The following is a 22,549-nucleotide window of genomic DNA, read 5'->3' on the forward strand; positions in this document are numbered from 1 at the left end:
GTGAAATTGTACTTTATTTTTTTTTAGCCACCATCAGAGACTGATATGATGCCCGAGGGACCATCTTTTCCTGTCTGTAGCACTTTCGTACAAGAACTTTTTCAAGCCCAGTACAGGTACGAGCAAATTAAAATTTCCCTTATGTTGTGTGCTTATGTAGTTCTAGGTGATCTTAATGTGAGTGTCTTACATTTTTATTTTTGCAGATCTTCTTTGACATGTCCTCATTGCCAGAAGCAGAGCAACACTTTTGATCCTTTCCTCTGCATTTCTTTGCCAATTCCACTACCCCACACAAGGTAAGAACAGAGTTAATAAAATTAAGACTATATTCCTATATGTTCCTTTTCCTCTGTAGGCTCCTGTTGGGGCTTCTTGCATATTTAAACAAGTAATAGGATTAGTGATAAGTTGAATACAGGCATTGTTAAGGCCTTATAGAAATTTATAAATGCCTGTCTGAGTTTGCAGGGTGAGCAGGTGCAGGGGGCAAGCAAGTCTTTTTGGTTGGTCTGGTTGTAGTCTGTTCCACCTATAGGTCATCCACGTATAGTATGAGGGCCAGAGAAGGTTGTTGAATGCCTTCTAGAGCCTCTAGAGACCTTACGTTCCACTTTTAATTAGCTGCTTTATTTGAACTGTTCCTCAAAATTTCTAGGAGTTACGCTGTTATAAAGAAAATACAAAGCACAGAACCAAGTATTGATATGCTGTATTTTTGTTGTGTTGCCTTTATTATTATGCTGTATTGCCTTTTCCAAAGAGTTCTTTTTTTTTTTTTAAAGGAAAACCATTGCTTTCAATGATCTAGATTCTCCATGATTTGTCCCTCAATATATATATATATATTTTTTTTTTGCGGTACGCGGGCCTCTCACTGCTGTGGCCTCTCCCGGTACTCGGGCCTCTCACTGCTGTGGCCTCCCCCGCTGCGGAGCACAGGCTCCGGACGCGCAGGCTCAGCGGCCATGGCCCACGGGCCCAGCCGCTCCGCGGCATGTGGGATCCTCCCAGATGAGGGCACGAACCCGTGTCCCCTGCATCTCAGGCGGACTCTCAACCACTGCGCCACCAGGGAAGCCCTTCCAAAGAGTTCTTGATTGTCGTTTGATAGTTCTACTTAGGTCCAACTAAAGGTGTGGGTTAGCTTTAGTTTTGTTGATTCCAGATCAGGGTTGTTCTGCTTCTATATTTTAGTTGAAGTAAGTGACTAATAAGAATATCTGACTTTGATCTGTACAGGCCTCTGTATGTCACTGTAGTGTATCAAGGGAAATGTTCTCACTGCATGCGGATTGGTGTGGCCGTGCCTCTGTCTGGGACTGTCGCCAGACTTCGGGAAGCAGTGTCTATGGAAACAAAGATCCCCACTGATCAGGTAATAAGCTTGCTAAGACTGATTACACACGAGCCACAAAAGTGTTGCTTTCTTTTCTTCTGGAATTTTTTAACAGTTCTCAGCCAAACATGGTTGGAGAGAAATTTAAAACCAGTTGTTTCTAGTGTTGAGGGAAAAATAAAAAGTCAGGATCCAAAGGAGAAAAATATACACAAAACCTTCTCATGCTTCATTTAATTGTATATATATATTTAAAAGGAAAAGCTATGACTTTACACCAAGACCTTCTTTCAGCTTTGTTTATAAAGTATAATTAGTTAATCCCTCTTAAATCATTCTGGGGATGCTCATGTGGGCAATAGGAAGAGCATCCTGTGGTATTTGAAGGTCAGAGAGGCTTAGAAAACTCAACCAGTGGCTCTTGAAAATCCCTTCCCATTATGGTGATAAGAATGGGCCTATTTCTAGTACAGTACATATAGGTGCTCAGTTTGGTTTATTTCCTGATTAAAGCTAGGCTAGAGTCTTTTACCTTGTTTAGATAAGAGAAAGGAAAGTTGTACCTCCTCCCTTTCTTTTTTGGGTAAATTTTTGATAAGTAGTTATATTGACCGAAAATAATTTGGGCCTGTTTGTGACTTGACATACTTTTGCATACTCTTTTACTCAATTCACTGTTGGGGTTTTATTTGGAAAAAAATTCCCTGTTTAAAATTTACCAAGGAAAGATGATTCAGTGGCTGAATAGCTTCCCCTAGATAACTTCTGGAAGCTGCTGTGTAATCATGTGACTAATAAAGGTGTTTTGTACTTTGGCCTCCTGTGACCTCATTTGAAAAGTTACCACAGTAAAACAAAAACAACCAGTAGTGTTGCCCTGATATAGCAAATATCTCATATTTTCATAGGCCAAGTACTGGCAGATTGCTAAAACGTTCACATTTTTCCTTACTTTGAGGTGCTCATTGATTGATTGATTGATTGATTTTAAATTCAAGATGAGGGAAAAGACAGAAAGAGGGAGGCTTAGGTGTGTGTCCGAGGCAGATCTGTCTGTATCTTTAAATCTTCCAGTGCTGTCTGGCTCTTTTTGCATTGTTTAAATGAGTGATGTAATTACAAGTTTGTTTTTGACCTCAGCTTGCTGGAGAAAGTGAATTATACTTGCATGTTCACCTTCAGGAGAACAATACGGTCGTTAAAATCATTAGAAGAAAAAAGGGCCAGGAATATTTTTCTTGGACTGTTTGTGGAATATGCCACCAAGCCTCTTTCACCTCATCAACTCATAGTGTTTGTGATAGTAGAGGGGACCTTAGGGGTCCAGTCCAACCCCCTCATTTGAAGTAGGCCCAGAGAAACGATGTGACTGGTTCAAGATCACAGGGCTGGTTGGTGGCAGGCAGAATTGGAACTTCTTCAAGCTCAGTCCAGTGCTTTTTCACTAGAGGGTGCTGCTGAGCACGTAATGAGGTCTCTAAATGTCTCCATTGTCTTTTTCCCCATCTTTTGTTTTTCTTTCATTATAAACTACTCAACCATTTCAGAAACTTAACTTACAAGTGAAAGTATCTTGTACTAAGTATCTTAAGAACTAAGGGTTACTAACTTTAATACTGTGTTGTATATTCATTCATATTTTTTCCTGTGCATGTACTATATTAATATTTTATGAAAATGGAACCGTGTACTCACATTTTTCTTTCCCTACTTTTAATATTTACTTGGTAGATCTTTCCACGTTAGTGCAGATATATGCAGCTCATTCTTTGGAAGCGCTTTATAATTCCAGTAGAACTATAGTATAGTTAACTAGTTCCTATTGTTGGACACTTGAGTTGATTTCATTTTTTTTCCAACACAAATGTCCATGATTATTTGACATTTTTTAATCTGAAAATAAGAAAATTTAATGGTAGGAGAAAGTCTCGGAGTCAGGTGTGGACTCTATCCTCGCTACGAGGCTGAGTAGTTGTATAACCTTAGGCAAGTCACTCCATCTCTCTTTAGTTTCTTCCCCCTGTGAAAGAAGGGCCTTAGACTTTGTATCTGCTGAGTCTCTTCACCAAAACTTAGAGGAAACTGGATTTAGTGCCACAGCACTCTGAAATCAGAGTATGCTGTTATACAATCATAGAAGATACTGTGCTTCCAAGACTCTTACTAAAGGCAGATCACTTCGGCTTGATGAGGTGTTTCCAAGCCCTCAGATCACTGCAGTCCTGCTGGTCTGGAGACGTTCACAGCTGGATTGGGAGATCAATTCATATTGACTTTCCAGTTATCCAACTATTTACATTTTTCCCGTTTTTAGATTGTGTTAACAGAAATGTACTATGATGGGTTCCATCGTTCCTTTTGTGACACAGACGACCTGGAAACAGTCCATGAAAGCGACTGCATTTTTGCCTTTGAGACTCCAGAAATATTTAGGCCTGAAGGAATTCTCAGTCAAAGAGGTAAATGAGTATCTGTTTCCATAATACCACCTGGGTTTGCAGGTCTAACAAATGTCTACCCTCTTAGATTATTATATGATGGTATAATTTTTAAAACTTGTGGTAAAATACACATAACACATCTTTTTATGATGGTATAAATTTTAGGTAACATATTTCCCTGGCAGAAGGCAGTTCTTGGGAAAAACTTCGTTCCTGGCCTTAGTGTTCTTCAAGATCCTAGGGCTTCTATTCTTTTTGTTCTACTCCAGTGGTTGTCAAAACATCAGTGTCTCCTGGGAACTGATTAGAAATGCAAATTCTTAGGTGCCACTCCAGACCTGCTGAACAGAAACGCTGGAGGCAGAGCCCAGCAATCTGTTTTTAGCAGGTGATTCTGATGCACATGAAAGTTTGAGAACCGCTGCTCTACCCAGTCTTACCAGTATTTTCTACTGGTGATTTTTAGAGCTAAACTCTCTACTAGCCCCCACTTTTCTTCTGGTCCCTGACTTCCAGCTGTCCATTGGAATCTCTGTTTATAATCCTACAGGTATCTTACACTGAGCGCTTCTTTCTTAGTTCCTCTTGCGTTTCTTCTGTGAAATACGGCATCACCATCCTTCTCTTCACCCAAGCTGGACCCAAACACTTCTCCCTCAGATTTTGACTTAAATTCACAACTGAAGTTTTCCTCTGCATTCTACTGCGACTGACACAGTGCAGACCAGTCTCAACTGGGCTTTTCTAGTGACTTCTTTACCCCTGGGCTTTCTCCTGTTCAGTTATTTCTTCACAGCACCACCAGACTTATTCTGACATACAGTTCTGACCACGTTACGTGCTTATTGATTTACCAGTGCTTCCCTTTTGTCTGCGATTAAATCTGAATACCTGGGAAGAATGCATGGCCCCTCATGATTTGGTCCTTGCCTTTTTTCCAGCCTCTCTACTATATTCCATTTTCTTCCCCATGTACCTTATCCAAGTTACTCTTTATTTCTGGAACATGCCACATGCTTTTATACTTTCCCTACTGTTTGCTTTGCTAAAAATTCATTTCTCCAGCTCCCGTCTCATTAGCTCCTACTTTGTCTCCCCTAAGGACACCTCCCAATCTCCCCATCCCACCCAGTCCTAAGCAGTCATTATTCTACTTTCTGTCTCTATAGATTTCCCTAGTCTAGACTTTGATATGAATGGAATCATATAATATGTGGCCTTTTGTGACTTGTTTCTTTGACTTAGCATAGTGTTTCAAGGTTCATCCACATTGTAGCATATATCAGTCCTTCATTCCTTTTTATGGCTGAGTATTATTCCATTATATGTATATGCCACATTTTGTTTATCCATTCATCTGCTGATGGACATTTGAGTTGTTTCCACCTTTTGGCTATTATGAAATACTGCTGCTATGACCATTCACGTACAAGTATTTGTTTGAATACCTATTTTCAGTTCCTTTGTAGGTATGTACCTAGGCGTGGAAGTGCTGGGTCATATGGTAATTCTATGTTTAACTTTCTGGGGAGTTGCCAGACTGTTTTCCATAGCAACTGCATCATTTTTCATTCCCACCAACAATATATGAGGGTTACAATTTCTCCACATTCTGGCCAATGTTTGTTATTTTCTGTCTTTTTGATTATAGCCATCCTAGTGGGTGTGAAGTGGTATGTCATTGTGATTTTTATTTGCATTTTCCTAATGACAGATCATGTTGATATCTTTTCATGTGGTTTTTGGCCAGTTGTATATCTTCTTTAGAGAAAAGTCTATTCAAGTCCTTTACCTACTTCAAAATTGTGTTGCTTGTCTTTTTGTTTTTGAGTTGTAAGAGTTCTTTATATCTGCTGGATACTAGACCTGTGTCAGATACATGACTTGCAAATATTTTCTCTCATTCTGTGGGCTATCTTTTTACTTCCTTCGTAGTGTTTTTTGATGCACAAAAGTTCTTAATTTTGATGAAGTCATATCCAAGAATCCATCACCAAATCCAAGACCATGAGGTTTACCTGTGTTTTCTTCTAAGAGTTTTATAGTTTTAGCTCTTACATTTGGGTCTTTGATTCATTTTGAGTTAATTTAGCTCTTACATTTGGGTCTTTGATTCATTTTGAGTTAATCTTTGTATGTGGTGTGAAGTAGGAGTTCAACTCCATTCTTTTGCATGTGAGTATTCAGTAGTCCCAGCACCACTGTTGAAGAGATTATTCTTTCCTCATTGAATGGCCTTGGTAGCCCTGTTGAAAGTTCTTATTTTAGTTCCTTTTTTCCTTCATCTCTACTTCTAGAGGTCTCTGATGCCTCTAGTCTCTGAACCTTTGGTAATTCTGTATTTTGGGTTGGTCGGCTTTCTGCACTGCCAGCTTAGGATTCAGTTTTCTCTGGTCTACTCATATTTACATTATTATTTTTTTGAGTCTTATTTCAGTTGTCATTCTCTGACTTGGGAGCTTTTTTGTTTATTTTCTAGTTGTTGTGTTTTCAGGCGTGTGCTTTTGTTTGTTTAAATTGTTTTCTAATTTTAGTTGCATTATAGTAAAAAATAGCCAATCATCACCTTGTACAGAAAACCCTTCCTCACTTCCCCCACCCCAGACTGGCTGACTGACTTCTGCTCTCCCGTGTTCCAGTGTAGCTTTTGCTAATCTCTGACACTAGCATGTTGTATGGAAATGCTCTCAGCTCTGTCCTTCCTACCAGACTGTGAAATTCTCTGCAGTTGGGACTACACTTTGCTTTATCTTTCTGTACCTAGCAGTTTAGTGTACTTCGTAATACACAGCGAAAGCCCAGTTAACGTTTGTTTAACTGAAAATTTCCCCCAAGCCCCCTTCATACCCCAGTTGCTTACGGTTAACACTAAGTTTCTATTTATAAATGAATTTGATGAGGTCCAAGGTTATATAGTCTAGCCAGAGAGTGCCTTTGTTGGAAGAATATACCACTTAGTGAATATGCGTAAGCCTCTGTTCTTTACAAAGGCCTCATCAATATTTTGTTAGTGCATATGAGGCTACTGTCTTCCCCAGTTCACGGGTGAGGGAGCTGAGACTTAGAGAGGTTAGGTCATGGGCCCAGGTCACACAGTTGGTAGTGATGGGCCTGGACTATGAATGTGGAGCTTGATTTCTGAGCAGTTGAGTGGTATCCTCTCATCTCATTGGGAATCCTGATCACTTTTAGCAGAACTGGTCCTCCCAGCCTTACTTCTGCCAAGAACCTGGGAAATGAGCCTGTTAATTGTCTCAAATTCAGACTTCTATTTATTTTTCTCATACCAAAGTTTAAAATGGTTGTGAAGTGAAATCTGCTGCTCTTTTGTGATTTCTCTATGGTATTTAAGCTTAAAAAGTTTTCTTCCCTCTAATAGCTTGGTGAAGATTCAGTTCTTCCTTATTTCTAGTTTCTATGTTCTCATTTCTAAACTCTAATTAATCTGGAATTTATTTTAGTATTAACTCTGTATGTTAATAGGTTCAACAAATCTCCTGTTGCTGGATATTTAGGTTATTGCTGGAGTTTTGCTATGGATACTTTTGTGTAAACCACCTTTTATTTTATTCTCCTTTTGGTGATATTGTTATTATTTCTTTGGTGTGGTAGTGGTGGAGGGCTTCTTCTGTTCTCCAGTTTGAGGTATCATTTCCTTAGGGTATACTTCCAAAGGATTAAAGAAATGAGCAATTATTTAGTCAAGCATTTATTGAGTTCCTACTAAGCGCAGGACCTTGTGCTAGGTGCTGAATTGCTAAGTACCTCTGATTGACAGATAGCTCTGCTTTGGGGCATGTCTGAAGACCTGGTTTTTAGCAACCAGCACTGTGCCTGTCAAACATATATTTTTGTTCACTTTATTGTAGGTCAATCCAGGCTAGTTGATTGTATTAAAGTTCCGTAATGGCTGTGAGTTTCTTATAAGTCTGGGTCTAAAGTGAGGAAAAGAAGCTGCTGTTGGAATATTGAAGATCATTCTACATGTACTAGTCTTTATTTTTTATTAAAATTTTTTTATTTGGTTGCTGGTTGTATGGTCTCACTTTAAGTTTGTCTTGGTGGGTCATCTCTGCAAACTTGCCATTCTAAAACTAATATTCATTGAAGTGAAGAGTTTTAATTTTCAGTTTTTAAGGTAGTAGGTAGGTAAGGCGAGTTTAAATGAAATAATGGATGCAAAAAATTTTCTTATGACTAGATGAGTAATCTCAAAGTAGGTCATTTGTTCCTTTTTTCAATTGCAGCTTAAATACCATAATGACAATTTCTTAATTTCTCTAATGGGTAAATTTTTTGTAATGAAAGAATAAAAAATTTTGAAGAGATAAAGTAAGTTTTCATTTTGTTTTAGGAATCCACTTAAACAACAACCTAAACCACTTGAAATTTGGCTTGGATCATTATAGACTGTCTTCTTCTACACAAGCAGCAGCAAAGCAGGGGAGAGCAGACTTAACCCCCGCGAGAGCAGGAAGCGACAAGATTGTTCTATTAGTGTGTAACCGAGCCTGCACTGGGCAGCAAGGGAAAAGGTGAAGACCAACTTATTTTCCAATAAATATTGAGACTTTAAAAGTCTAATATTTTCAAATGTTTTAAAAGTAGGGATAAAAAAACCCCTTACTTTTAGTAGTTAATTGTTGATTCTGATATTTAGAAAGAGCATGTGTGTAAATTGACCTGATTTGAGGGGTTGGGAGGGGGAGAAGATAAAATTAGGATGATAAGATCTGAGTTAGAATGGCTCCCAAGCTCATGTAGTTTTTAAAGGCACATTTCTCTGTATATTTTCAGCTCAAGATCCTTCTGGGTCTCTAGACCTATAGACCTATATCCAGCTACTTTCTTTACAGCATTTTTTTCTTCTATTAATTCTTAACAAATCTACTTGGATGGCACATGCACCTCAGTCTTGTGTTCCAAACTGAACTCATTGTGTTTCCCTATAAACCTGACCCTCCAGTATTTCCTGGCTTGGCAAATGGCACCAGTATTCATTCAGCTGCATGTAGTCAGACATTTGGGAGTTAGAAATCTCTCTCAAATCTGTTTCTCTCTGTAAGAATTTATGGGAGTTACTTTTCTTTTTTTTTTTTTAAACATCTTTATTGGAGTATACTTGCTTTACAATGTTATGTTAGTTTCTGTATGGGAGTTACTTTTAAAGTAACTTTATCACAATAGTAATGTAACTTGAGTAATATCAAGGTATGGATGTGTTTCAGGGAGGAAGGATACTGTTTCTAATATTTGTCAGAGTAGCATTTATATTAACTTTTTAAAATGTTGCTTTGAAATAAGTTTCTTATTTAAGAATGGTAAATAACATAAAAGCAAAATGTGTTGATTTGTATATTTATGATGTTCATTAGCAGGTACTTTAGTGTTTACAGTGTGTTGGCCACTATTCTGAACACTAGGGATATAGCAGGATCTGTGTGTTCTCATGGAGCTTGCATCCTAGTTAGGACAGAGCCACTAGAGACAAGTAAACGCACTTAACTTCAGACAGGCGTTGTCACTTTGAAGATGTGAAAACATGCGGGTGTGATAGAACGTGCTGGTGGGGGCTCTAGCAAAACTGTCTTAGAGAGGGAGGCAAGGGGGGCCTCCCTGAGGACGCGGCAGCTGGGCTGAGCCGAGTGGGAAGGTGCGAACTGTGTGAGCCTCTTGGGAAGGGATCCCGTGAAGAGGGGACATCGAGTACAGAGATGCTGAGATTATGGCTGAGTAATATTCCGTTGTATATATGTACCACATCTTTATCCAGTCCTCTGCTGATGGACGTTTAGGGTGCTTCCACGTCTTGATTCCTGTAAATAGTGCTGCTGTGAACATTGGGGTGCAGGTATCTTTTCGGATTATGGTTTTCTCTGGATATTACCAGGGGAAAGGGGGCAAGGGATTAAATTGGGAGATTGGGATTGACATATACATACTACTATATATAAAATAGATAACTAATGAGGACCTACTTGTATAGCACAGGGAATTCTACTCAGTACTCTGTAATCCCCTATGTGGGAAAAGAATCTTAAAAAGAGTGGATATATGTATATGTATAACTGATTCACTTTGCTGTACGCCTGAAACTAACACAACATTGTAAATCAACTATACTCCAATGAAAATTAAAAAGAAAAGTTGCTGAGATTAGAAGGAGCTTGGCATGTTTAAGGGACAGAAGAAAAGGCAGCTCATCGTATTTATATAAAATAAAGAAATTATGGGGGCTTCCCTGGTGACAGTGGTTGAGAGTCCGCCTGCCGATGCGGGGGACGCGGGTTCGTGCCCCGGTCTGGAAGGATCCCACATGCCGCGGAGCGGCTGGGCCCGTAAGCCATGGCTGCTGAGCCTGCGTGTCCGGAGCCTGTGCTGCGCGGCGGGAGAGGCCGCAACGGTGAGGGGCCCGCGTATCGCAAAAAATAAATAAAGAAAGAAAGAAAGAAATTATGAAATCCCTTTCATGATGCTAGTCTCTTAAAAGTGAGGACATTGTCATGTGAAAAATATGGCTACCGATTTACACATTGTGCTTGTAACTTATTTCGCATCACAGTTGTCTTTAGGAAGGTAGGCTCACTCTTGAGTACTACTGTGAGTAAACTGGTACTTGTTAGGAGTGGGTTTCTTGGTGACCTTAGCACCCCTGCTTTGGCCTGAGTCAGGGTTTATCTGTTTGTTTATTCACTTGTTCATTCATTCATTCAGCATCTACTATTGTCTAGGTATTGGCTGTCTGGGCTAGGAACATAAGTCGGTCACAGTTCCTGCTGTCAGGTAACACAGTCTGTTGGTGGAGGCAGCAGAATAAGCAGGCAGTATTTGTAGTGCAGCAGAGCTCCGGGAACAGATCAACAGGGTGCCAGTGGCTCCCTCTGCGGATGAGTAGGAAATAGCTTAAAAGAAGAGTGAGAAGGGTAGTCCAGACTGAGGGACTGGCTGTACGTTGGCGGTGTGAGTCGGACGCATTCAGAGCACAGCATGTAGGTCTGAATGGCTGGGGCTTGGGTGAGAGTTAAGGCTAGGCCAGTGCTCCTCCACGTTGGCTGCATATTAGAATCACCTGGGGAGCTCCTCAAACAGCCTTGGTGCTCCAGCCACAGACCAGAGGGATTGCAGCAGAATCTCGGGGGAATCATTGTGTTTTAAAGTTCCCTCGCTGATTTCAGCCTGCAGCCACTGCTGAGAACCATGGCTCTGCCTCTGATTCTCTAACACCTGTGAGCTCAGCACTGGATAGGAAACCTGGCAGGGGCCACGTGACTTCTGCCCTAGGCTAGGAGCTGACTTTTAGTGTCGCTTGCCAGTGCCTTCCTTGTTGTCAGGCCACCAGGATGTGGCTGCCTCCCTGCTAGACCTTCCAGCCCTATCTTTTCCTCTGGCACCTAACCCCTTATATGTTTGACCCATGCTGCTTGCTAGACTCGTGTCCACTCCCACCTGCTTTCCTCCCCATCTCCACTAATCCTGTCATCTTATTACCTGGCACCATACTCTGTTAGACGCCATTTTGGTGTATGAGTTGTTAAATTTCATTTAGAAATCTCAGTTTCCCTTCTGACTGTTTCATCCACTTATGATATTAAATTTCCTGTTTGTTTTATTTTGAGAACTGTCCTAAAACTAATTGTATTGTGATTCCATTTAAAAAGATCATGAATAAGGAGTTACAGTATTAAAGGAATTGTCATACTTTTTAAGGTGATTATAACATTTATGTGTGTTAGATTTGGACTACCTTTTGTGCTGCACTTAGAGAAGACAATAGCATGGGACCTTCTGCAGAGGGAAATCTTGGAGAAGATGAAGTATTTCTTGAGGCCCACAGTTGGCATTCAGGTGTGTAAGCCTTTTGGTACTCCAGCATAGCATGTGTGTACCCAGTGAAGAAAGTCATTACAGTGAGATTGGAAGTTCAGACCTTTGCCCTTAGGAAACACCAGACACTGAGCTGGAATGCTGGGGATCCCTGGAGAAAAGCTGCGTAGTAAAATCTGCTGTGTTCAGGTTTTCCAGAATGAGGACTGTCCCTCATTTTATGAAGGGAGCTGACCACTGCACGGTTTTCCATGCACTGCCAGGTGTTCCTTTATAATGTTTGTCTAATAAAGTTTAGCACATGATCGGCTTGGAGAGATTTTGTAGACTATCTATATATTTTCAAAATTATGATCTCTTTGTTAAGGTATCCGTGGAAAACTTATATTAATGTTCAGCTAAAGTAAATATTACTTGTCTTGCATAACATATTTGATATGTAAATTGCATTTGGGGCAATCATATTTAAAGTGTATTAGAGTGGCTCAACAGCCTCACAGAATGTTGTAGAGAAGCATTTTGCAAAACAGTTTGCTCTCCCTCTAATCTGTTTTGGAAATGCCCCAGTGAACCACATGCCCTCGAAGAGAAACTCAGCCTGATTTGCCTTTGCCATTTGTTGCAGGTGTGTCCATTCAGTTTGCGAGTGGTCAGTGTTGTGGGGATAACATACTTGCTGCCCCAGGAGGAGCAGCCCCTGTGCCACCCAACAGTAGAAAGGTAAAAAAAAAAAAATCACCTTCTAGACTTTCATATATGTTTGTGTGTAATTTCTAGTGATGTCTGATGTAATTTCCACATAAGTGTGGTAGGTCCTCCAGGCTCACTTAGAAAGTAAACACTTATTTTACTTTTGATTCATATTTGAGTAGGATATGTTTTATGATCTTTTTTGGAATCAGGAAAGCCTGGAGTACTGATGTTAGGAAAGTAAATTGATTGGTCTCAGGGCCACAGATGAATTGCACTTTCATATTCACCAAGATCAAAGTTTTCCAAAGTAGAATTCTAATCATAACACTTTCCTCCTTGAAATCCTTAAATGGTAACCGTGGCCTCAAAGATGAAGCCCAGTTTCCACAGTATGTGAAGTTCTCCACAGTTTGAACCCTGACTACTTCCCTTCTGTCAGGCCTCTTTCTTCTCCCCACTATATTAAACATTCAGCAGCATCAAAGTACTGAGGGTTGTTTGAACGCACAATATGGTTTTATGTGTGCCTTTGCACGTGTAGTTTCCTCTGTTGATAATTCATTCCTTTTGAGCCTCTCTTCACACTGTCCCTCCTCTCTCCCTTAGAATTATCTTCTCCCCTCTGCTATCTCTGTGCTTTTACATACTTCTGTTATTAATAAAGTAATAGAGATATGTATATATAGACACGATACATACATGGATACATATAAATATAAAAACACATTATTGTTTTTATTATAATGACTTTTTCAACAAATATCGTAGTGCCCTGCATTTCAGGAGTCCAAAAAAGTATACAACATGGTTCTGTTTGAAAGCAACTCACTGTTTGGTTTTAGAGATTAGAGTTAATAGATTAGATAATGATCCAAAACATTGCAAAACTTAAAAACTATTTGATGGGTAATACTGATTGTTAATGCTGAGTATGTCAGGAGATGGTGAAGGAGCCAAGGAGCTCAGGGGAAATAAGTGAGGTGAAACTTGAGGGATGCCTTGTAGGAAGGCACAGTTTACATTGGTGTGGGCACGGTCCAGGGACCAAGCATGGCCTATGGGGGTAGGTGGAGAGATGCAGGAGCAGAGTTTGTTCCCAGAGAGACTATCGTCCCGTCCGGTCTCTATTGATTTGGTGAGATATTGGACAAAAATTGGAAAGATCATTAACATCTAAGAGTTATTGTGGATAACCTTATAGTGTGGTACTAAATTTCTTCCAGTATCTTTATTTCCATATTGAATATTTTAATTTAAGGATTTTTCAGTCCAGTTGTAATCAAGTTATTAAATAAGAGTTTATAATGGTCAGAAACCTCTTCTGATGGGGAACGATGATGAAGATTTTCAGCAATCACACTATGATTTCAGATTTCAGATAGGATGTATATTTAATTAAAATCATTTATTTAGAAAGTAATACGTGACTTCCTTCCCCATCCTCTAGGGCACTAAAATCTTGTGGACCAGGTGGCACTGCTCACGTGAAATTAGTGGTAGAATGGGACAAGGAGACAAAAGATTTGTAAGTATTTTTTTAACTTAGTGTTTGTAGAGTCATTGTCTTAATTATCACTATAATAGCATACCTTTGATCTTTCAAATTAGCTGAAACACAAACCTGTGTTTTCTTTAGCTAAGTATCCAAGTGTGTTGCTGATCCTTTATTTAAGTAATTTATTATTTCTCTCCTACACATTCTGTTGTCTGGATCCCAAAACCTTAGAACATTTGTTTGCTGCTAATGAGACAGAAGCTATATATTCATTAACTACTGTGTAGGTCAAATTACTTTGATTTTTATTACAGACCCATTAACTCTAGCAAGTTATGCCAAATGCATGCCCTTTGATACAGAGGACAAGAATATATGATTAATCAGTACAGTTTGTGCCCAATCCCAGAAAAAACAATTCCAAGTTATTTCTTGAAAATAATGTCATAGATAGAGAATGTCTCACAACATTTTGGAACATAGAAAAGTTGGATTGCCACTTTTATTTTCTTACATATTGACCTTTTTGGTTATGAATTTACAGCCGCGTTGTGAAGCTGTTAATTGTATTTTGTGTCAGTTTTCCAAGACATTCTCTAATACATGCTTTTTCTCCCCTGATCGCAGTTTGTTTGTAAATACCGAAGATGAGTATATCCCTGATGCAGAAAGTGTCCGGCTGCAAAGGGAGCGTCACCATCAGCCTCAAACTTGCACTTTATCCCAGTGTTTCCAACTCTACACCAAAGAGGAGCGGGTAAGGGTTGGGCAGCATTTGTTGGGTGGTGAGGGTAGTAGGGAGGGCCCAGGGCAAGATGACAGTGGAGAAACAAATTATGCACCAGAAAACTCCCCAAGGATTTTTGCATTTACATAGGTTCTGCACATGTGATATGCATCTTAGTGTTATTCCTCTTAGGATTTTAACACAAAGTAGTTTAAATTTCTGGAAAACCTTGATAAAATGAAATGCTCTAGACATGAACCTTTGTATAGTTGCTTTTTTTTTTTTAACTTTTTAATGGTTAATGATAAAGTTATATTTTTGTTTCAGTTTTTAGAGATTTTAAATTATTTTCCTTAGTGACTAGATCAGTGGTTCTCAACTTTTTGGAACTAAGAACATAGGTGCCATTTTAATTAAAATTAATTAAAATTAAAAATTCAGTTCCTTAGTTGCATTAGCCACGTTTCAAGGGCTCAGGAGACACATGTGGCTAGTGACTCATATTGGACAGTGTAGTTATAGACATAAAGTTCTGTTGGACAGTGCTTTAGACCACTTAGCATAGTGTTTGCAGATTGTAGGTACTCAGTAAATATTTGAATGAATGGATGGACAAATAGTGGATAGGACCCTTGCCTGTGTGTGTGTGTGTTTTTTTTTTAACAGGAATATTTAATAACAAGGTAGATAACATGTTTATCTAACATATTTTTATATAACTGAAGCTAAAGCAAAACATCCTGTTGTTGGATAAATATGGCCTGCTGTATGTGTGTACACTGCAGTGCAATTTAAAAAATACTGTAATTATAATTTCAGAACTTCAGAATTTGAATAGGTGCCAGTATTCTGTCCTTTTTTCATATGGGAAAAGAAAATTCCTTTGAAAATCATTTGAAGCTTGGAGCAAAATTCTATAGCTGTATTCTTAGTATCACTCTGTAGGGTCTTCATGATTCAGATGATACAAAGGAAGCTTCAATTCAGCCTTCCTTTTAGAGAAGACATTCCAGCTTTCATGATCTCATCAACCAGGAGAATATTGGTGGCAATTACAGTGCAGGAGTGAAGAAGCTGTTTCTTTACATAGTAGTGTTCCCATATGCCTCCCATTGGCTTACCTGGGTTCAGGTCCACACCCACAAGCTGACCTGAATGTTCTGCTTGAACTCAAACTAGTGTTTCCTGAAGGTCCAAACCAGAGTTCTGAGCAAGAGCCTTGTGAATAATGAGCACTGCATTAGCAAATACTTGAACTCCCAAGTTGGGCCCTGCCCTTTACACTGACTGGGCTTTTATTTAATCAGGGCTTCTGCCATTGCCACTTGCACTGCACCAGTACCTGGAATGACACAGCCATCATCAATAACATTTTTAACAGCTCTCAAGCCACCTTTGATCGCATCTTTGATTTGCATGAGTGTGTACTTATTTGGTCCTTTGACCAGTAATGTGACGGATGTTACGTTTCTCAATAAAGTCAAACTTCTCTTCTCCCAGTGTGTAGTCATAGACAAGTCGCATTTCCCAAACAATCAGGATTTAGGTCATCAATAGAATTTAGAGCTACCCCACCACGAGCAAGCGTCAGCCTCTCCACATTTCTCTTAGGTCTGTGCAGAGCTACTATGCCTTCTTTTGCAAGAGCATCTAAGGCAAAGGGGTCAATTCCCTTTTGATTAATAACAACAAATCCTTTATCTGAATCACCACCACACTTTCTTTCAAAGTTCTATTATTTTTTAACTCCATCTTCAGTGAATTTTCTTTCAGTCTTTACTAATTTCTCTCTCTCTTCTGCACGCTTATTTAAAAAAAAGCCAGAATTCACTTGTTTTTTCATATTCTAATGGCACATTGCATATGAAGATGTATGCATCTTCTACTTTTTTTTCATATCAGGATGCCATGTCCCATGATCCAAAACAAGACCTCTGATTAAGCTTGTATAGGTTTCAGATTTATGTTTCATCCCTGTGATCTCAACCATGAAGGGGTCACTACGTTCATCTTGTTTTTTAATGGCCAAAATGGAGCCCACTACAGCTTCTGTTAAAACATCAGCAAGTTTAGCATGAATTTTAGTATGTAGAGATGTTCTGGCCATGTCTGTAAGTGTTTCACTGTTCATCTCTTTGCATATTTTGACTAGTTGCCAAAACTGAAGTGCCTTTTTCTTTGCAGCTTCAAATCCTTCTGTTATTATTTTGAGATGAAGATCCTATAATAAACACATAGTTACAAAGCCACCACTAATACTAGAGATCTTCAGTTAGATGCAACTATAGTTCGTGATAAAGCAGATTTATGGAAGGATATTCTGGATCATTCATACCCTTTAATACAACTAATATGATGTGCTGACTTTCTGAATACTTTACAAAGGATAAATAAGCTTTCAGTGTAGAGGAAAAAAACAGACATTGCTCTAGCACAGAGTTGAAACCAAGGAACTAAGCCACTCTTGGTGTTCACTGTGCAACAGGCCTTTGTGGTTTTTAAACCTCTCCAGGTTCAGGCGCCTTGAGAAACCCTGACGAGAGCACTTGGAGTTCATCTAATTTTGAGTTGATGTTTAGGATCATAATTCTGGCTACTGACTCTTACTGCTCACTCTTGCATGTAGGGAATCATGCAATTTCAGGGTCGGAGGGGGCTTTAAAATGTCTTTTTTCTAATGGTTGAGTTCTACCTAATTTCAAATAGGTGATTATCCAGCCGCTGTTTTTCAGAGACACCATTTTCTCTTTGGGTATCTGATGGAATATGTCCCTGGTTGCTACAACCGGCAGGTAAACTCTCAGGTCATTAAGAACAGAGGACAGGTCTTCATTTTCTTCCACTTGTTCGTCCGTCAAATATTTGAAAATAGTTTTCATCTTCTAAGTCTTTTCTCCCCCAAGCAGTTAACAGCTAATTCCTTTAATAGTTTTTCATTAGACGTATTTTTCCAATCTTGGGCTTATATAAATAATTGGCTTTGAAACTGGTTGATCACATGCTGTATGTAGCACCTTATCCTATTTAGCTTTTTTTTTTTTTTTTAATTGATTTGGGAGATGTCTGAGAATGTCACAAAGCTTAAAGGTGAGCAGATCTACTAGATGACCACATTGGTATTCTACAAAACATCTCATGATCTTTCAAGCTAGCCAGATACATTTTAATAGGGCTTTGTTCATTCAGTACATGTCTGTTGAGTACATACTATGTGCCAGGTACTGTGCTAGGAACTGGGAATATAGCAGGGACCAAGACAGACAACAGTTTTGCCCTCAGCTTGTTTATAGTGTAGTGGGGATAAACAAATAAGTAAAGGAAGCAAAGGTCTTGGGGTCGGAGGAAGGTTGAGAAAAGAAATGAGGCCACTGTGGCTGGGGCACAGCAGGTGAGAGAATCCAACCCAGTCGTAAAATAACCCCAGCATGTCTAGCAGTGTCCGGTCCATGGAAGGCATTCAGCAAATCTATGCCGCAGTGAATGAATGAGTGTTCCTTGGGGAGCTCAGTCACTGGGTCCAAAAATAACATTCCAGATATGGAAGAGGAGGAGGTCAGACTTAGCAGTAGGCTGTGTGACGATAATTTTGGGGTCACGTTGTCTGCAAGCTCAGTATGATCAGCAAACAGTGTCATGTGGGTGTCAGCCACTGTTGGCTACCTAAGGATGCTTTAGAAACAGTGTCCAGAACTCAGATGGTGATAGCACTGCTCTTCTCATTACCTTAAATGTTCGCTGTTAAGAGACCGACATGCTGGGGCACAAGCAGAGAGTGTGGATAGGGGATGGCGCGGCTGAGTATATCTTTTTCTTTTCTTTTCTTTTTTTTTTTTTTTTTTTTTTTTGCGGTACGCGGGCCTCTCACTGTTGTGGCCTCTCCCCGTTGCGGAGCACAGGCTCCGGACGCGCAGGCTCAGCGGCCATGGCTCACGGGCCGAGCCGCTCCGCGGCATGTGGGATCTTCCCAGACCGGGACACAAACCCGTGTCCCCTGCATCGGCAGGCGGACTCTCAACCACTGCGCCACCAGGGAAGCCCGCGGCTGAGTATATCTTGATGAAGGAGACCTTAAGTGAGGATCTGATAGTTATTTTCACATACTTCGAGGGCCATCCTGTGGATAAGGGATTGGACTTAATTTTATCTAAAAAGCAGAATTAGAGATTGGAAATTACAGGGAGAGTGATTTTGTCTTAAAAAGAGGAAGAACTTTGTAACAGACTGCCTGAAAGTGGAACAGCTGCCTCTGGGGCTAGTCGCCTTCCTTGCTGGGCAGTTAGCGAGGCTGGCCACGCTCCAAGGGTGCTCTGCAGGCCGAGCAGCTCTTTGTGGCAGTTTACAACGAGATAAGTACAGAAGTCAAGCAGTGTTGTAGAAACTGTCAAAGCTGCCAGCCACTGTCTTGACATTCTTACTGTATCTTATAAAAGAGTATCTGTTTATGATGTATTGGAAATTAAAAAACAAATAAACAACAACCTGTTCCTTTGCCGCGAGCACTGGGCTGATGGCCATGTCTGTAGACAGTTAGCATGTTAGCACAGATGTGGACGTGCCAGATGACATGTTCCTCCTGCCTTTTTTTGTTTGTTTGTTTTAACATCTTTATTGGAGTATAATTGCTTTACAATGGTATGTTAGTTTCTGCTGTATAACAAAGTGAATCAGCTATACATATACATATATCCCCATATCCCCTCCCTCTTGCGTCTCCCTCCCACCCCTCTAGGTGGTCACAAAGCACCAAGCTGACCTCCCTGTGCTATGCCTGCCTAACTTTCTGATTCACTGCTATCCACCCAGACTTCTGTCTCTCCCTATCTTTCCTACACACATGACAGGATCTCCCTCTCAGGAAAAATAACTCCCTCAATTCTGCTTCCCTTTCAAACTACTGTGCCGGTCTTTCTCTTCTTTTCTGTGTAACTTTACCATTTAGTGATTTCAGGTCTTTCCCTTCCCTCCCTTCCAAACCTCTTGTCATCTGTCTGACTTGCGTTTCTAACATTGCTCTCCGAAGTTCTTGGGGCCCATAGTTTGCTCAGTTCAGTGGCCTCTGCTTAGTCTGCATTTGACCTCTCCGTGGGATATGGTACTGATAACCACCCTGTTCTTGCCACTCTCTTTTCTTGGTGTGCATAAAAGGAATGCTTCTGATTTGCCTATTTTTCTGACTATGCAGCCTCAGGTTCTGGTGGTTTCTCAACCTTTGTGTTTCCCTTAAAAATCGGCCTTCTGCAAGATTCTGTCCTTGGCTTCTTTCTCTTCCATCTGAGTGGGCATTGCCATCTGTTCCCGTGGCTTCCCTTACCTCATTGTGTTGATGGTCCCAGATCTGATGCATCTTCTGAAATCTAGAGATTTAAAAAATCTCTCTTACCAGACATGCTCTGTTAGTACCTCTGTGTTGTCATCCTGAAACCCTTGCCTGCAGAGGTGACATACGTGGATTCGAGGTCTCAGATTGATGTTGAGAAAGATCTTGTTGGTAGCAGGATGGGGAGGATTGTTTGGAGCAGTTTGATGCTTGGGGGAGAGAGAACAATTAAGAGACTTGAGGAAGTCCAGGTAAGAGTGAGTGAGGACTTTGAATTAAGGTGGACGGAGAGGAGGAGACGGGTGTGAGGAATGGCAGAGAGTGTTACCTCGGGTGGACATGGAGCAGAGGAAGAGGGAAGGGTTTGAGGCTTTGGGTTAACCCCCCGTGTACTGCTCTTGACGGGCGGTTGTGGTATTTGCCGGGGTAGGACATACAGGAGGAGGAGAAAAGGGAGCTATATTGATAGAAAGGCGACGAGTTGAGTTTGGGAGTATGCTGAGCATGAGATGCTTCTGTGGCATCTGACATCTCTGTGCAGTATTTACCTAGTTGGTCATTCCTTTTTGAGATATAATCTGTTCAGCAAATGTTTGGGTGCCAGCTCTAGCCGGCTTTTAATTTTAATTGTGCTTTTCTGTTGACTCCCCTCGGACGTAGTTTGGGGAGATTCAGAGTTGTGCCGTGCCCTGGCCAGGACGTGAGTCTGGCTGTCTCCTGTAACAAAGTCTTGCCTTAAGTGGCTCTTAATAGAAGTCGTGCTCCTTGTTTTCAGCTTGCCCCAGATGACGCCTGGCGTTGCCCGCACTGTAAGCAGCTGCAGCAGGGGAGCATTACGTTAAGCCTCTGGACTCTGCCTGATGTGCTTATTATACACCTAAAGAGATTTCGACAGGTAAGGAAACCCTCTGTCATAGGGAAAAAAGCTGTGACCAAGTTTCTTATGCCCCTTACTGGTGGGCTGTTGGGTGGGGAGTTCTTTGGTGTCCCTGTTTGATCCCGTGATCCTGTGTTGTTACAGACACACATCTGCCCCTATGTTTGGAGCCATGTTTTGTTCTTTCCCAGAGCAAAGTTTGTGCATCCTGTGACCCTTTAAATCCTAACTATTTTAGTTCATACTGCAGATATTTTACTTTGTTCCTGAGGATTTGCTTTAGATTTGTAAATGTTGTGCTCAAGTAAGTGTACTTTGGGATTTAAAAAAAAAAAATTGAGCGCCTTTCTTGGGGGTGGGTAGAATTCTATTTCTGCCTAAGGTAATAATGGGTGTTGTTCTGCTTCCAAGGAGCAGTTGTGCAGTTGTGGAGATGAGTCATAAATATATACAAAGAAAATCTGCTTTGAGTTGTGTTGCTTTGTGAGTCAGTTTTCCCACAGAGGCTCTCTATTCCTAAGGTTAGAGTTGTCCTGGGCAGCCCCCTTGTAAGAGAGGTAAATGAGAGGTAAACGCTGGAGGAGTCTGAGCCTGGCGTAAGAAAGTTTGCATCTGAAAGATTAGGAGGAGGCCTGTACCAGGTGAGCTGGGAGCGGGGCTGCACATGTATAGTGGCTGAGGGAGCAGCGGGCGCAGAGCATGTGCAGGAGGCTGAAAGCTGAGGCCAGTGTGGCTGCAGCTCCGGGGGGTCGGGGGGAGAAAGGCGTGCGTTGAGGTAGAAGAGCAGGCAGGGGCTGCTCGTCAAGTAGTCCTTGTAGGCAGAGTGGGATTCTGAAGCAGAGAAGCAACATGACCAAATTTGTGCTTGGAAGAGACCCTTCAGGCTGCTGTGTGGAGAATTAGAGGCTACAAGGATGAAGACAGGGAGACCTGAAGGAGGCCTTTGCAGTCACCGGAGGGGTGGGGGCTGGCCAATGGCTCGCAGTGGAGTTGCGGCAGTGGAGATGGAGAGACTGGATAGACTTGAGAGATGTCTAGGGCTGGCCGATGAAGTGAATGTGTCGGGGCGCGCACATGGTCCCCAGGGTGGCCTTTCACACACAGGTTTGGGGTCCAGTTCCTGTAGCAGTGAGGAGTGGGCACTTGCCCTGAGTGTCCCAGCTGTACGCTTCCATTGGGATCTTCCAGGGGGACGGCCAGTTGAGGGTTTGAACCCAGCTTCTCTGTCTGCTTCCATACACACAGACTGGCTTCCTTTGCTTTCTGTTTCTTTTGAAGACATATCATCACCCTTCCAGCGCCTCAACTCAAAACTGCAGTGTCATCTTTGACTCTTCTTTCTTGTCCCTGTCACCTAGGCAGTCACCTCTTCGGCCTGGTTGTGCCTCTCCACTGCCTCCTGTACGTGTCCCCTTCTCCCCATTCTTGCTGTCGTCCTGCCAGTTCCAACTTCTGATACTTCTGAGCTGGTTGCAGTTGCAGTGTCTTTTCACTGGTTTCATAACCTACACTGCTCTTCCCTTTCTGCCATGTTTTGGGCACTACTTAATGACAGCTCTGATGGCATCACCTCCTCCCTCAGAGCCTCAGTGCTTCTCCCTTGACTGCAGAACAAGGTCCAGGTTCTTTAGCCTGACCTTCCTGACCATGCAAGACCCATCCTACTTTTCTCTTAGGAATATTTTTCTTCCCTTTGTAGGTCCATAGTTCCTTGGGACGGGCATTATCTGTGCCCGATTGATTTTTTAAAGCTCCCATAGACACAGGAAACATTCAGTAAATATCTACTCAACTGATGGTTGGATTTCCCAATGGGCTTAATGGGAAATACAGATT

The 22,549-nt window shown here is 41.1% G+C and overlaps 1 protein-coding gene and 1 pseudogene across 3 annotated transcripts in view; one reads left to right on the forward strand and one right to left on the reverse strand.

Moving 5' to 3' along the window:
- The window catches only part of USP31 (ubiquitin specific peptidase 31), a 72,165-nt gene that overhangs the window by 37,217 nt on the left and 12,399 nt on the right, over positions 1 to 22,549 (forward strand). For both annotated transcript variants that reach the window (XM_081257973.1, XM_081257974.1), the window contains exons 3-12: positions 28 to 116; positions 207 to 299; positions 1,243 to 1,378; positions 3,654 to 3,798; positions 8,135 to 8,315; positions 11,514 to 11,625; positions 12,230 to 12,324; positions 13,745 to 13,822; positions 14,420 to 14,549; positions 20,612 to 20,731. In XM_081257973.1, the coding sequence (XP_081114099.1) occupies positions 28 to 116; positions 207 to 299; positions 1,243 to 1,378; positions 3,654 to 3,798; positions 8,135 to 8,315; positions 11,514 to 11,625; positions 12,230 to 12,324; positions 13,745 to 13,822; positions 14,420 to 14,549; positions 20,612 to 20,731 (1,179 nt within the window). The remainder of the gene's footprint in view (positions 1 to 27; positions 117 to 206; positions 300 to 1,242; positions 1,379 to 3,653; positions 3,799 to 8,134; positions 8,316 to 11,513; positions 11,626 to 12,229; positions 12,325 to 13,744; positions 13,823 to 14,419; positions 14,550 to 20,611; positions 20,732 to 22,549) is intronic.
- LOC308629044 (T-complex protein 1 subunit zeta-like) lies at positions 15,498 to 17,171 on the reverse strand (annotated as a pseudogene). Its single transcript has 2 exons — positions 16,474 to 17,171; positions 15,498 to 16,365 (listed from the first exon to the last, which is right to left on the reverse strand). The product of its transcript is annotated as a T-complex protein 1 subunit zeta-like (transcript).

The sequence above is a fragment of the Mesoplodon bidens genome, assembly GCF_964165515.1.
Source record: "Mesoplodon bidens genome assembly, chromosome: 15".
Classification (NCBI taxonomy): Eukaryota; Metazoa; Chordata; class Mammalia; order Artiodactyla; family Ziphiidae; genus Mesoplodon; species Mesoplodon bidens.